At 37.4% G+C, this 13,460-nt stretch overlaps 1 protein-coding gene across 1 annotated transcript in view; it reads right to left on the bottom strand.

Annotated features, from left to right (window-relative positions):
• The window catches only part of CD109 (CD109 molecule), a 65,921-nt gene that overhangs the window by 32,486 nt on the left and 19,975 nt on the right, over positions 1-13,460 (bottom strand). The window contains exons 6-13 of the mRNA XM_021553758.4: positions 8,144-8,183; positions 7,562-7,646; positions 5,215-5,311; positions 4,135-4,270; positions 3,177-3,286; positions 1,160-1,399; positions 742-843; positions 589-651 (exon numbers count right to left, since the gene is read on the bottom strand). Coding sequence (XP_021409433.4) covers positions 589-651; positions 742-843; positions 1,160-1,399; positions 3,177-3,286; positions 4,135-4,270; positions 5,215-5,311; positions 7,562-7,646; positions 8,144-8,183 — 873 coding nt within the window. The remainder of the gene's footprint in view (positions 1-588; positions 652-741; positions 844-1,159; positions 1,400-3,176; positions 3,287-4,134; positions 4,271-5,214; positions 5,312-7,561; positions 7,647-8,143; positions 8,184-13,460) is intronic.

Below are 13,460 nucleotides of genomic sequence, written 5' to 3'. Positions count from 1 at the left end.
TTCTAGACACAGATGAGCAATTAAGCCACTACTATTTTTAAATGCTTCCTCTGAATCTCCCTTGTTTGCAATGCCCCTCTGTCCACTCAATCATCTGTTTCCTCAGCAGGCAGCTCTTCTCACCCTGTACCCACAGGCTCAGCCTGACAGTCCTGAATCGGCAGACAGGCTCCACCAGGCACCTGCTTCCATCTGCATCTGCTGACAAAGCCACAGTTTGGGCTTCTCCTGGGACATTTAACCTTTCTCCCATTGCAGATGCTCTGCACAGTCAGAAACAGTATTGTTCTCACACTTGTGCCTTGTCTCACATCTGCTGTCAGAGACAACCCAACACCCAGATCAGAAAAGCAGCTTTTCCAGAAGCACTTCTTTACAGTGCAAGGGGCATTCCTCCTAGGTAGAATAAGAGAGATCTTCAAAAAGGACCCTCCTAGTGGAAGGGAAGTTTTTGGGCCTTCTCTTCCACAAAGCACAATTAAAAAATGCCAAATCTCAAATGTTTAATCACATTCCACTTGCTGGAGTATTTCTCAAGTTGGTAAAAGCCACCTTGGATTGTCCCCATATGTAAAGCCTGTAACTTACCAGATAGTGATACTCTCTCACTGGCTTGTTGCTTGCAACACTCAGCTCAAAAGGCTTCCCAGCCTAGGAAAAGCACATGATTCATATGGATGAGTATGGAAAAACTGTAAGTAACTAGGCTTTAATCGAGAAAAGTTTTGTCTCAGACTCTACCTTTATATCCTGGCTCTTTGTTTTAACCTGGAGGTAAGTCTGACTGGGGGAGCTGAACACATCATAAACACCTATGTCAGTCTTACTGCTGAGGAACTCTGCCTGCAAGACAGTGCAAAAAAAAAACCTCTTAACTAAACAGCAAAATTTGTGGTGTTCATATATGTGGTACAGCTTACAAGAGCATAGCAGCCTTAGCAAAAGTCCACTTTATGCTTTGGGCATCTGGGTTTTTTTCCTTTGATATCATGATGCAATTATTAAATCCCATTTGAAAGGATCTCTCACTTTCTTTCCAGCTGTAACATGAAGTACCAAAAATAGCAATAGGTGACATGTCAGCTGTTGCAGATAGCAGGACAGCATATCACTGATCCCAGCCCAGGCAATTTAATGTGTCAACACTCCAAAGCAGTACCTGAACTCTCAGAGTTTTGGTATGAGACAGGATTGGAAACTCAACATCAATTACTCCATTTTCTGGAACTGTGTAGTTCAGGATACGGACTGTCAGATTTCTCTCCTCTGTTGCCTCATTTTCCAGGTGAGAAAGTGAAGAATGATGGAAAAGCAGGTCTGACTCTTGTGCAGTAATTGTTACAGGATTCTGCCTCTCTTCAGCTGTCAGCTGGTTGCTATCAGGACGTGACACCTTTAGCTAAACAAAAAAAAAGCAAACACTTATCAAGTCCATCAAACAGGGTAAAGCTAAAATGCACAACACATAGCATGTAACAATGTATTTGCACTCACATCACATAAAAAATATAATGCATTCTCAGATTTCTCACACATCAATAGCTATTTCTGTTCCTTAATAAGCTCTGCAAGTAGGCAAGTCAGACAAGAACAAAATTATTCATAACTCCAGGGAATAAAAAAAGAGTAAAAGCAATGTAGATGGAACTGCAAGGAGACATGTTGCATTTCAGCTCTCCCAATTACTCTTCTAGTTGAAAATGTTTGTGTCTCAAGTAAATTATATATATCTTACCTATAGTCTGAATACTCAATTTTATCATTTGCATTTCTCCATCACAAGAAAGGGCAACCTAACATTTCCATAATGTGGGAGAATGAGTCAGATGAGCAGAGATGGTGCTCAGTCAGATGTTTTTATTAATTCATCAAATGAGTTGAAGACTGAAACCAGGACCAAAACTGACAGTGTGAAACTTCTTCACTCCATCATATATCAATCAGCACTACAACTTAAAACCTTCATACCTACATTCAAGCAGATTTTCATCCAGTACGATCATTCTTATTCTGCATTATACACTAAAAAAATTCATCTTTTATATTGAAAACCACTGAACTAATGTTTCCTTTTTCAGCCCACAGATGTCACTACATTACCACATCTCCTTAGCCACTATTTCCCTGTTCTCTCTCTGAAGAGGAAATGCTCTTCATGTAAGATCTCCACTTTTTAGTAACAGCAGCAGCTGTTCATTCACACTTCTTTGGCAGCACAACTGAGACCTTCCTGTCTACCAGGTGCAAGAATTGTCAGATGCTTCAGCTATCTCTCACTCAGTTCATATTTGGAAGAGGACTAAAAAACAGGTGAGCTCAAATTGGGATGCTAGCAAAAAAAAATGAAAAGCACAAAAACCAAAAGCCCAAACGATCAGGCTAGCATAAAGCTACGCCTTGAGCCAATCCACTATGGAAGAGTATATTCAGCCTAAATCACTTCTATTTAGGTCGCATTTCTATATAGTAAAGGCTCCAGAATTGTAAAATTGACTCCCCATTTCAAGCAAAATGCAGTGGATACAATATGCAACACCTGTAAAATGTAGAAATACTGAATGCAGATGAGGGACAGAATGAAGAACATGAAATATTTCTATGAGTGGACTTCAGCTGGCATGAAAAAGGACAGGAGGCAGAAACAACACTTTCACTTGAAAGCAATGTGGTTTGATGAGTTTTAACTAAATTATGTAAAAGCTGTTTAAATATACAAATTCACAATTTAAAGTATATATTTGTGTGTGTGTATATATATATATATATATATATATATATATATATAGAGAGAGAGAGAGAGAGAGAGAGAGAGAGAGAGAGAGAGAGAGAGTTAGATATACAAATACTATAAAGAGGTTTGAAACTTTATAATTAACGTGTTGTTTCAAAGCACAGTCATAAAAAACAGCTATGGAAGATTTCCATCAGAAAGATGATGAACTATACACAAATATATCCTGCCAAGACTACAGCATTCCCCGCCACTTTACCCTTTTCTAGAGCAAATGCCTCCAAGTTTAGTATTTGCTGATATGTATTGTGAAAAAAAAAAAGAGAGAATTTGAAAACAAATCTGTAAATTACATTTAAAAACCAAAGGCAAACTTTTCTATCTGAGCATAGAGGAGAAGTCACATTTGTTTATCCACAGATGATAATCAAGCAAAAGAACTTACAGTAGCTATGAAGTTCAGAGAAGGCTTTATAACTCTAGTGTAGTCCAGAAATTCAATAAAATAGTCACTTTGCTTTGGAAATATGATGGTACTTGAATTTTGGGAGATTCCTGTTGAATAATTGTATGTGTTTAGACAACATGCATTTAACACATCTATTACTTTAACAAAAATACAGTTTACTGCCCTTGACTTTGAAATAGTTCTACCATATTTTTCACCATTTTCATTCCTATCATTCCTCATCCTTCTAGCTGAGCAACAGTAAAAAGGTGGTATATGTAGTGCTTGCCACAATGCAATATAAGATATACCCACAGGGCTCCACTCACATAGACTATGTCAGAATGACACAAGGAAGAAACTTACTAAATCCAAAATCAGCCAGCTTCATCTTGCCAGGGTTTCTACAGAAAGTCTGTCATGAAACCTAGTTTCTGGGACAGGTAGAAAATTTGTACACATAATTTTTTTCTAATGTGCAAGGTGCAGTGGAACATGAACTCACAAAAAACCCTCAGTTTGCAAATCAGTCCATCTAGAAGAGGCTAGACTATGTAAAACCTAGGACCAGGGAACTCTTTCTACTAATGCGGCTTACAAATACACAACGCCAGGTAAGTTTATGATTAAAGTTAAGTTTGTAAAATTCAGGCTAATGATAGCAATTCTTTATGCCTGCTCTTCTTATCAAAGATGATCAGTCACTGACTTCAAGCTCCTATCAGAATATGTTTCTCAGTTATTTAATAAATCATTTAGCACAGAACTCTATTCTGCTGAGTTAACAGCTGGTTAAACTATTCAATTTCTAGGCAGGCAACAGTCATATAATATATTTGAACGTGGATGGTTTGTGCTGACATCAGTGCATGATACTTTTCCAGAGCTCCAATCCCTTCCACAGAGCAGTAAGGCACTCTGGATTTCTGTCAGAAGAGCTCCCACAGCCACATACCTGTGAGTGACTCGGTCACCACCACGATCATTTCTATCGGCTCTATGTAATCGCTGTCACCTTGGTGCCACAACTGCTCCGCATTCAAATTTTGCAGCATCAGCTTGTTACAGGTTACATTCACAGATCCATTTATCTGCAATGTAGAAAAAAATAACTGTTGAGCCAGAAAAGCCAATGACACCTTTCTGTCTACCATAGCTTATTTCTGGTTAAGTCCTCCAGCTATCTCCACATACAAGTTTTGGAGTGTGAACAACAGAAAATTATGAACGTTGACCCTTTATTTTTTTGCCATCAGCAACCATTTTACTAAATCCAGTAGAAGTTCACTGCTTTTTTTAGAGAAAACAATGATTTAGGGAAAAAGTTACTTTTTTTTCCCCTAATTTTGAGAATTATCCACTTCTCCATGGCTAGCACAGTGGCACCTAAGCTTTAGAGGAAAATACAACAAACAAGTTCCTGCCTGAAGAGAGGGGTATACCCTATTCAGAAAATTAGAGTCACTTCATGCAGAAAAAATTTAACCTTTTTAAAAAGTCCACATCTCAAAAGTAAAATGTCTGATTTTGCAAAGAGATTGCAATGAAGCTATTACCTCTTTTAAGCCTTCAGATTGAAACTGTGTTTTAAATTTCATGCTTCAGGTTACAATTAATGCAGTAGACTCAAATGCAATTGCTGGCAATTAGTAGGCAAAATGCTTTGGTTTCTACCATGCTAGAGCTCCACCCAGACAACTGGAGTGTTCTCCTCCAGCCTTGTGACACAGAGCCCAGCATGCAGGGGCAGATATAGGGTCAGGGAGCATTCCTGAGCACAGGTCCCCCAGCACCTATGCAGCTCCTGGAAAATTTTTCACCTGGGTCAGTTGGTACACTCCAAAATAATCTCAGGCAGAAGTAAATGAAGCTCAGGTGCCAAGGATCATTCCCAACAAGCAGTCTGAATGTACATGCTTTGGAAATAAAGGGTGTTAACACTCTCCAGCTGAACTAGGCATTCAGGAACGATTCCAAGCATCATTTAACCCACAACAGGACACAGACTTAAAGAAACTACTAAGAGATGACTCACCTCCATTGTTGTTGTTATATTTCTCTTGTTTGCCCAGTAAGAAACAGAAAGGCAAGTGACTGTTACAGTTCCCTTTACTGGCTTTCCATATGTGTACCTGAAACACATCAGGTAAAGTCAAACAACACACCACCCTCCAGGATTTGTGCTCCTGAAGAGCTCTCAAGGCAAAAGATCCTGCTAAAATATTATTCTTTGGCCTCAGACATGGGTAGAACACATTTCGACTTTGAAACACGGAGCTCACCATACTGACACCAGTTCAGCAACACTACAGCTGGAAGCCCAAAACATGGAGAAGATGCACAGTGCTGCTCTTTCCACTACACAAGCTCTATAAGCCTAATAAAATTATTATGGGCTGTATGATGTACAAAAGTTAACCATACTAAGCTAAAAGCTGAAAGCAAGTTATTGAACAGAACACTGATGTAGCACAGTAGAGTTAAAAAGGGATGTGGGAAGTGCTTACCAAATATGCTAACACAAAATGAGATATCTCCAAATATTTAGTAATAATTATTACTACTTATTTAGTAATCACAGTCTCAAGAAATCATTACAAACAATGTCCAGCCATGGCAAATCTGAAAACTGTAATATATTCCCTTCTTAGGGTGACAGTAGCAACCTGCAGTCACTAAGCAGCAATAAAATAAAATTTTGTATAAATGTTTTCCAAGTTATACAGGGAAGCGAAGGAGGGGAGGAACAACATGGGGACAGATAGGACACCTAAAATCATTCTAGTCCTCAGCAGTAATATATGCAGGTGTGGTAACTTTAAAGTACTTTAAATCATTATGCAGCCACTTAAGTAATATAAAAGCTGAAAAGAAGACAGAAAGAAAAATCAAAGAACATAGTTACAGGAACAACTCTGATAACACTGTCTGGCATTTAAACTCATTCTAAGCAAACCTAATTGCAATAATAAGCTGCCATTAACCTTGAAATTATACTGTCATTGGGCAGCATCATTTAACTTGATCTAATAATACTCCAGAGAAGAAAATGGGCTTTATGGCATCTACAAGTTGTATAAAGAGGCATTATGTGTATAAAAACAGTTGTCAGAAATGAAGTAATTCTCTATAAATAATTACAATCTATCAGTAAAACTTTGTCACTGCTGGCATTCAACCTCAGGTGGTTCACTGGTGTCTAATATGAATTTATTGCAGGAAACAGGTACACTTTCAACCACCTTATGTGTACACCAAATGAAAGAGTCAAGTATCCTGGGGAGGACCTAATCAGCTTAAGAAATTAAATATTAGCTGGCATATAATGGATTGCAAAAGCAAAGTAAAATGGGGGGAAAAAAGCAAGGAAAACTTTTTTTTAATTTCCCCTTAGGAGATTCACAAAATCACAGAATGATTTGAGATGGAAGGGATTTTAAGGGTCATACAGTTCTAACCCCTTTGCCATGTACAACGATCCCACCCACTAGATCAGATTGCTCAGGGTCCCATCCAACTTCGCATTGACAGTTTATATTATCGGGTTACATGGACTCTACAGAATGAAGTGTTTTCTCAAAGTCCAAACATTTAATTTAAATAGCCTGCTAAACAATGATTTTTGCATTTCACTTGTAAACTGAGTGCTTCTTCAGAAGGTATGTATTTTAAGGCTTTAGATAATCCACAATAGACCCTTTATTTCAGTCTTCTTGGATGTATCTACCAGGTAGCTTTATCTGGCTCTCATCTTCAATAATAAAATTAATTTATGAGATTAATGCATAGTAATTTTTTGTCTAGATATTTGCTCAGCTGAAAAATAAAATATTATTTACACAGGAGTCTACATAGAAGCCTCTTCTGAATTTTTCAAAAGCTTTTAATTATTTACCTATTTATGGCTATAGGTATTTTGATAAGAGAAACCTATGCTTGAAATCTGCAATGCTGATTTATTGGAATAAGGAGGATATTCAGAGAAGTTTGCCTAATTTTCCAAGTTGTCTAATAAAATATAGTTACTGTACCTACAGAGCTTAACATGGTAAATTGGAGAGTACCATAAAAGAACTATAAGAACCCAAAAAAGCATCAAAGTACATATTACAAGCAAGAAACTTAGAAATTTTCAAATAAGGTAGCTGAAAATGTATAGCTATAGTCTAGAACTATGTTTACCAGACTAAAAGAACGTACTAGAAGTCTGAAAATCTACTGAATCTTGTTACAGCAAAATCCAGTAACTAGAAACAGATACTAGCCAACTAATTTTGAATAGATGGGGCTTTATTAGCATTCTAATTTTTACTTTGACATTTAGAGACCCACAATAAGTTTCTTAAGAGAGAGGGTGACAACAGCATCAGTGATTTACTTACTTTGCAGAGACAACACCAGTTACATCTTCATCTCTCAAAGAGTAGTATAAGGGTGTTGTTATCATAACATCAAATTTTGGTAAAACTAAAAAAAGGAAAATTACAAGAAGCATTAAATTCACGGAAGGAATATTCCTTTTTTGAAGTAACAAGAGGAGAACATGTAATTTGATAAAGACTACTAGTTTCCTAAGTTTCCTAATAAAAGGTAAGATGTATTTTTAACCCAATTGTCAGACTAGAACATTTTGTTGAAATGTTGTAAAAAAAAAAGTAACATAAAAACAGCCCACATATAAGCTTCTAAGTCTGAAATATAAAATGTATAGCTTATTAAGCCTTTACAGAATTCACCAGAAAGCTTCAAAACAGATACTATACAGATATTTTGAGATCATTAAAACTATCAGGGCAGCTGATAAGGTGGTATTTTTTGTCAGTCTCAGAGAAGCCTCAGAGAAGCCAAAGATTTAGAAATTAAACTTTCTGTGAGTATTTAAAATGTTCATGACAGAAAAGGGAAGCCAGTATAAATTAATGGAGAATCACTACTGATTTTGGTCACTACTAAATAACACTTACCATATTCCATCACTTTAAATCTTTGATAATGAACTTGACCCTATTGAAAAAAATTCATATGAGAAAATACATACAATTGTGGTTAGATTAGTAAATTTAAGATACCTTCTTGGCCAAATCCCACCCATATTCAAGTTAAACTACAATTTCTGACATGGTGTGATTTTAAATCACGGCTCAATCACTATCAGCTCCTGTAGAGACCAGTAGTATATATTTACAAAACAGAAGGACACGGAAGTTCATGTGAAACAGACCCTAAGTATTTATCATGAAAAGCTTCTGCAGCTTCCAGTCTGCAGACATCTACATATACCTGGTTTCTGTACTAAAAACATTGAATACCTGAGCTAGCTAGCATAAAACTACCTAGCATAAGTAGTCACAGTCATCATGAGAAAACATGACTGACATACCAGCACTATCTTTGCTAGCTCATCTTAAATTAACTTGTACAAGCAAGAACCTCCTACAGAGTCTATCTAGTGGATGAGACTATTTCTAAACTTTGTATAATCTTACAATTCTACATTTACTTAAAAGGTGGCTGCAGTTTTGTTACAGTCTACAGCCATTCCTACTTCTGCAGAGATAGCCTTGTGCTGTATCTTCTTGTTTCAGCTATTTGTTATTTAAAATCAAGGAAAGAAACAAAAGAACCACATACTGTGCTGTTTGTTACTTGTGTTCTCTTCTATTTTCCTATTTTTCTAAATTTTTCACTCATTTCCTCCAGGAGAGATAAGAAGAATGAATATGGATAACCAATTGTCAGGTGGCATCAAGATGTATAAGATACAAATGACTGTTTGTAACAAGAGAGGATAAACTGAGAACTCCTATGGTAAAAACCCTAGGACCAGGACCTAAACTGGAAACAATTATAAACTTTTGTTACCTGATAACAACTTTGCTAGTTAAGCATCTCAGACCAAGCCCTTTACATATCTGTATTTACACATCTCCTACTGAAATACTCCTATCAAAGTAAAAAGAAGATTGCTGCTGATGTGATGATTAAGTCGCTGATCACCAAAATAACTGCCATATTTATATTCCTAGGTTTGAAAATATACATGCAGAATCAGCTATTTCCACAACATTTGTGCAAATCATAGTATTTGCAACACAAAATGCTACAGCACTGACATGCATAAATCTGTCCACAATCAGATTACTATCAGGTAGTCTTAGGAACATGTATTTTAGGGAAATGTCCTGCAGTGAATTCATCTCACACCTTGCTCTCTGTACAGCTTTTATTTCCAATATTAAGTATATATGTGACCCTTGCCATAAAGCAAACCCTGAACAAAATGTTACCCCAAACAGCACTGATAAAATGCATCTCCCTTGAATATAAAATATTGTTTCCCATCATCTTAGAAGTAAAAATAAAATTTTTAAAAAGTACAAATAGAAACTAAGGTAACTGTAAGTAGTAGAAAACTGAGCTTACAGTGAGACTAGTACTCCTAGCTGCATCTTCTCTAAAATGACAAGCTTTGTGACACAGATCAAGCCATGCTTCATAGTTCCGGGAAAGGCAAAGACCCTGCTTGGTCATCTTGATGATGTGAACACTAAGCCAGATTTTCCACTAACACATTTTTTAGCCAAGCTGGTCTGAAGTAGGACAAGTAACAGCACTTCAACCACTCAATCATTTTAGTTCATTAGGGCAAGGCTGTCTCTCTAGCAAAAATTGTTCAAATATACTGAAGTGGAAGTTGTTAAACCAGTTTCCAGGAATAGGAGCTTTAGAGACAAGCAGTTAGTTAGTTAGTTATATATGCACAACACAAGAGAGATTTTTAGGGACTTTCTTTAAGATAACACCCTGCCCATTCCATTTTTCCAGAGGTGCTTCATTCTCTTAGTACAGGTTTTGTCTTTCATGCCTTCTCCTGCTTCTTAACTACACTCACCCTTCCAGACTAACAACATTTTGCTCCAAATCAGCATTTCTTAAACTGCAGAACACCTACTGCATTCTGTTGCAATCACCCAGAGTAAGAAAACAGTGCCAAAAAGAGATCCAGAGAAGTGTTCTGGGATGATGAGGATGAGCCGTTCTGCAGGGAAGCTTTAGATGCTGTATATCCTGACATCCAAGAATCCCTAACAACTGCAGTCTAGATTCTGCTCTGCTGTGATGAACTGTTTTAATTCATTAGGTCTGATCCAATGAAAATGAGGTCACAGGAGCCATTCACCACAGATTTTTTTTCTTCTTTGGCAACTGAAAGTCCCTGAAATTAATCATGTCTGGGTCAATTTTCTTATTTGTTTCTGACATTGACAAGCATTACTGTTAGAGCACAGGGAAAGACTCTGGGTGTGGTGCAGGGCTTCGCCCTGGAAAAGCACAGCGCTGGCACCAGCTGCATTCCTGGGGTTACCTCATTGTCTCACAGGCCCTGTCAGGTGCACTCTTCTGTCTTGGCTGGGCAACTAAATAAAACAGTTTTTTGTCTAGACAGAACTAACAGAAGCACTTCATGATCACTTCCATGCTTTGAATATCTGTGCACATTTGCAAACTACTAAATACTCAGACAATGCCAAAGGCTTTATGTACAGTCTGATTTTGAAGAAGTGTGACACATCTTTTAAGCAATTATATATACAACATTAAACTTAACACATCAAATGTGAAATCTGTAACTGACCTAGCACAAAACATGACAGAATTCGCTGTGGATACACTACAACATATATTAAACCTCAAAAGCTAAAAAATTCAACACATAAAGTATATAATCATTCCCAGTTGATTCTGAAAGTTTGCTTTACAGCTGAAGCTTTAAAAAAAGTGTAATACTCTTAAAAATATTTTGGAAAGCTTTTGGTGCACATGAAACATTACTACTCTTCAAAATTTGATCACAAATTTATACATAACAACTTCCATAAATTATATTACAAAATGCTGTTTAACTAGAAACAACTTCTGGTTGGAGGTGCATGCTACAAAAACTCAGCAACTAGAAGTCTTTCAGCAAAAGGAAATATAAGATATCCAACTAAAACACAAGGTAGAGACTTGAAAACCATACTGTAATTACTCTGTCTTGAGTTTTCCTGGAACAGCTGTACTAACACCTGAACTTTTATTAAAAATACTACAGGATGTTTAACAGCAGCAAGCAGCCAAAACCTGATTTAAAACAGGATTCAGAGGAAGCACTTCCAAAAATCAAGCCTCAGTACACTTGGAAACTGATCTGTAATCACGAGAAAGGAAACATTATTTAATCACTTAACAATTCTTTAAAGACAAGAGGGAAACTGAGAAAGCAAGGCTGCCTATTTAACTAGAAAACCCAGGTCATGGCATCAGGATAGCTAAGTCATGCAGAGATCAGTCTGGGTTTGCCATATGAAGATGTTCCTAAAGTCTCAACAGACCCATAAGCTGGCTGGATGCCATGCAGAGCCAGAGCTAGCAGTTAAGGAGAGGAAGACATATCTATTAAAAATTCCAGTCATATACTAAATCTTCCTTAGCAGCAAATCTAAGTTCTCAGTGACCTACCTCTTACCAGGAAGAGATTGGTGAATCCATGCAACTTTATATATGACACAATAAAACCTACACCTCCCTTGAACAGCAGAACTGCTCCAGAATAGAGAGTAATAACCAGCTAATAGCTAGGAATATCCACTAGGAGTGATCCAGTCACCCATTAGCTTTCACTGAACACCCGCTAAATCTCCGCTGCATCACCAACACAGAGACCCCTACACAACTCAATGTTCAAACTGAATCCCATCCCATATGATCTTGTATTTCACAGCATGAACTCCCTTGCAACCAAGAGAATAGAGTTTCCCATTACAGAAGTTATTTTCCTTTATTCTGCAAGATATCTTGCAGGTTTCAATAATCCAACGGTTGACACACTTTCAGAAAAATAAGTCTGTGAGACAACACATTAGGCAGACCTAATCTAATAGTGTGAATATTGCAATAGTCACTTATTGTATCTTGCATATGACACCCTGATCCAATGAAGATGCTGTGTAGGCACATGCTGTAGAAATAATGCTTATTGCTTTGTCATTATATTCAATGTGGAATTTGAAAATTAAAGTGGAGCAGGTGTAAAAAAAAAGGGCCTGAAAGTAAACATAAGTATTTCTGTATGGGACTTGGGGCTGTTGTTCTATTCCCAAAGGATAAGCACTGTAAGAGTAGCCTTTCTTTTTTTTTGGACACCAAGGTCTAAAAACTTTTTTTTTTATTTTTAAGTATAATACACATTTCTTTTCCTTCTCTATTTTAATTTTCAATTCAAAGAGTTTAAATGCCAAAAGGACCCATTTAGCTTGGTCTACTTTTAACACAAGTTTGGTACCTTTGTATTCAGCTACTCCAGCAATCTGTGTTGTCAGAATGCATCTTCCAAAAAGGCAACCGTGAAATAACAGAGAACACCCAGGGAACTGCATCAACCAGGGCAGCGAGGAGTGACACTGTGTCTTGAGCTCACACCTAAGGCTTTTTTAACTATCAGTTCTCAATGGAATGTACTGAGAATTTCTCCAGACCCTTCTTGATCCCATCTAAATTTTCAGTATTCACAAAAACTGCCAGTGCTGTGCTCTGCAGTTCAGTTATGATGCTTCAGTCATTTTGAAATCATTTGAAATCTTTACCTCCTTTACCTGATGCCCTTTAGCTATATGTTGAAATAGACAGGAACAAAACGTTCTCTATTTACTTTCTCCTTGTTACTCATGACTTGAGAGGCACTCTCACTCTGACATATATTTTCCAAGATCATTAACCTTCTGTAGCACGGCTAAAATTTAGAATACCATCAACTACACTCTACTAAGGTTTCACATCATTTGTCTCACAGCTGTTTCATTAGCCCAGATGAATTTAGGAGGCATTTTTCTTTAAACTTTACAATTTTTTTTTCTCTTCGGTTTTATTTCAGGAGGGAGTGGCACTCATTCAGATCCTGAAAACAGCTGCCACAACTTCTTCATCAATTATCTCCTAATTTCAGCATTACTCAAGCCTTTGCAGAAAGCCCAAGCGACATTTCACAAACACTTTTTCACTTGGCATGTGAGCTGTTGAAGGAGCCCACCACTGCCATCAGCCTTTGTTTCCATGTCTGAGCCACACTTCCCCAACTGCTGGAAAGCACCTACAGTAGCTGTGAGTGGGGATGGCTTCTCAGCTGGATCAGTGAACTAGTCTGGACCAAGAAAAACACACAGATGCTTTTCAGTTTGAGTCACTTTCCCACTGCACTTCAGATCTCAGCCCGACTACAGCTGCTTCAGCGTGACTGAGGGC

This window comes from Lonchura striata, chromosome 3 (assembly GCF_050655825.1).
Source record: "Lonchura striata isolate lonStrDom1 chromosome 3, ASM5065582v1, whole genome shotgun sequence".
NCBI classification, from domain to species: domain Eukaryota; kingdom Metazoa; phylum Chordata; class Aves; order Passeriformes; family Estrildidae; genus Lonchura; species Lonchura striata.
The sequence above is the reverse complement of the archived record's forward strand: the minus strand, read 5'-3'. Positions and strand labels throughout refer to the sequence as shown.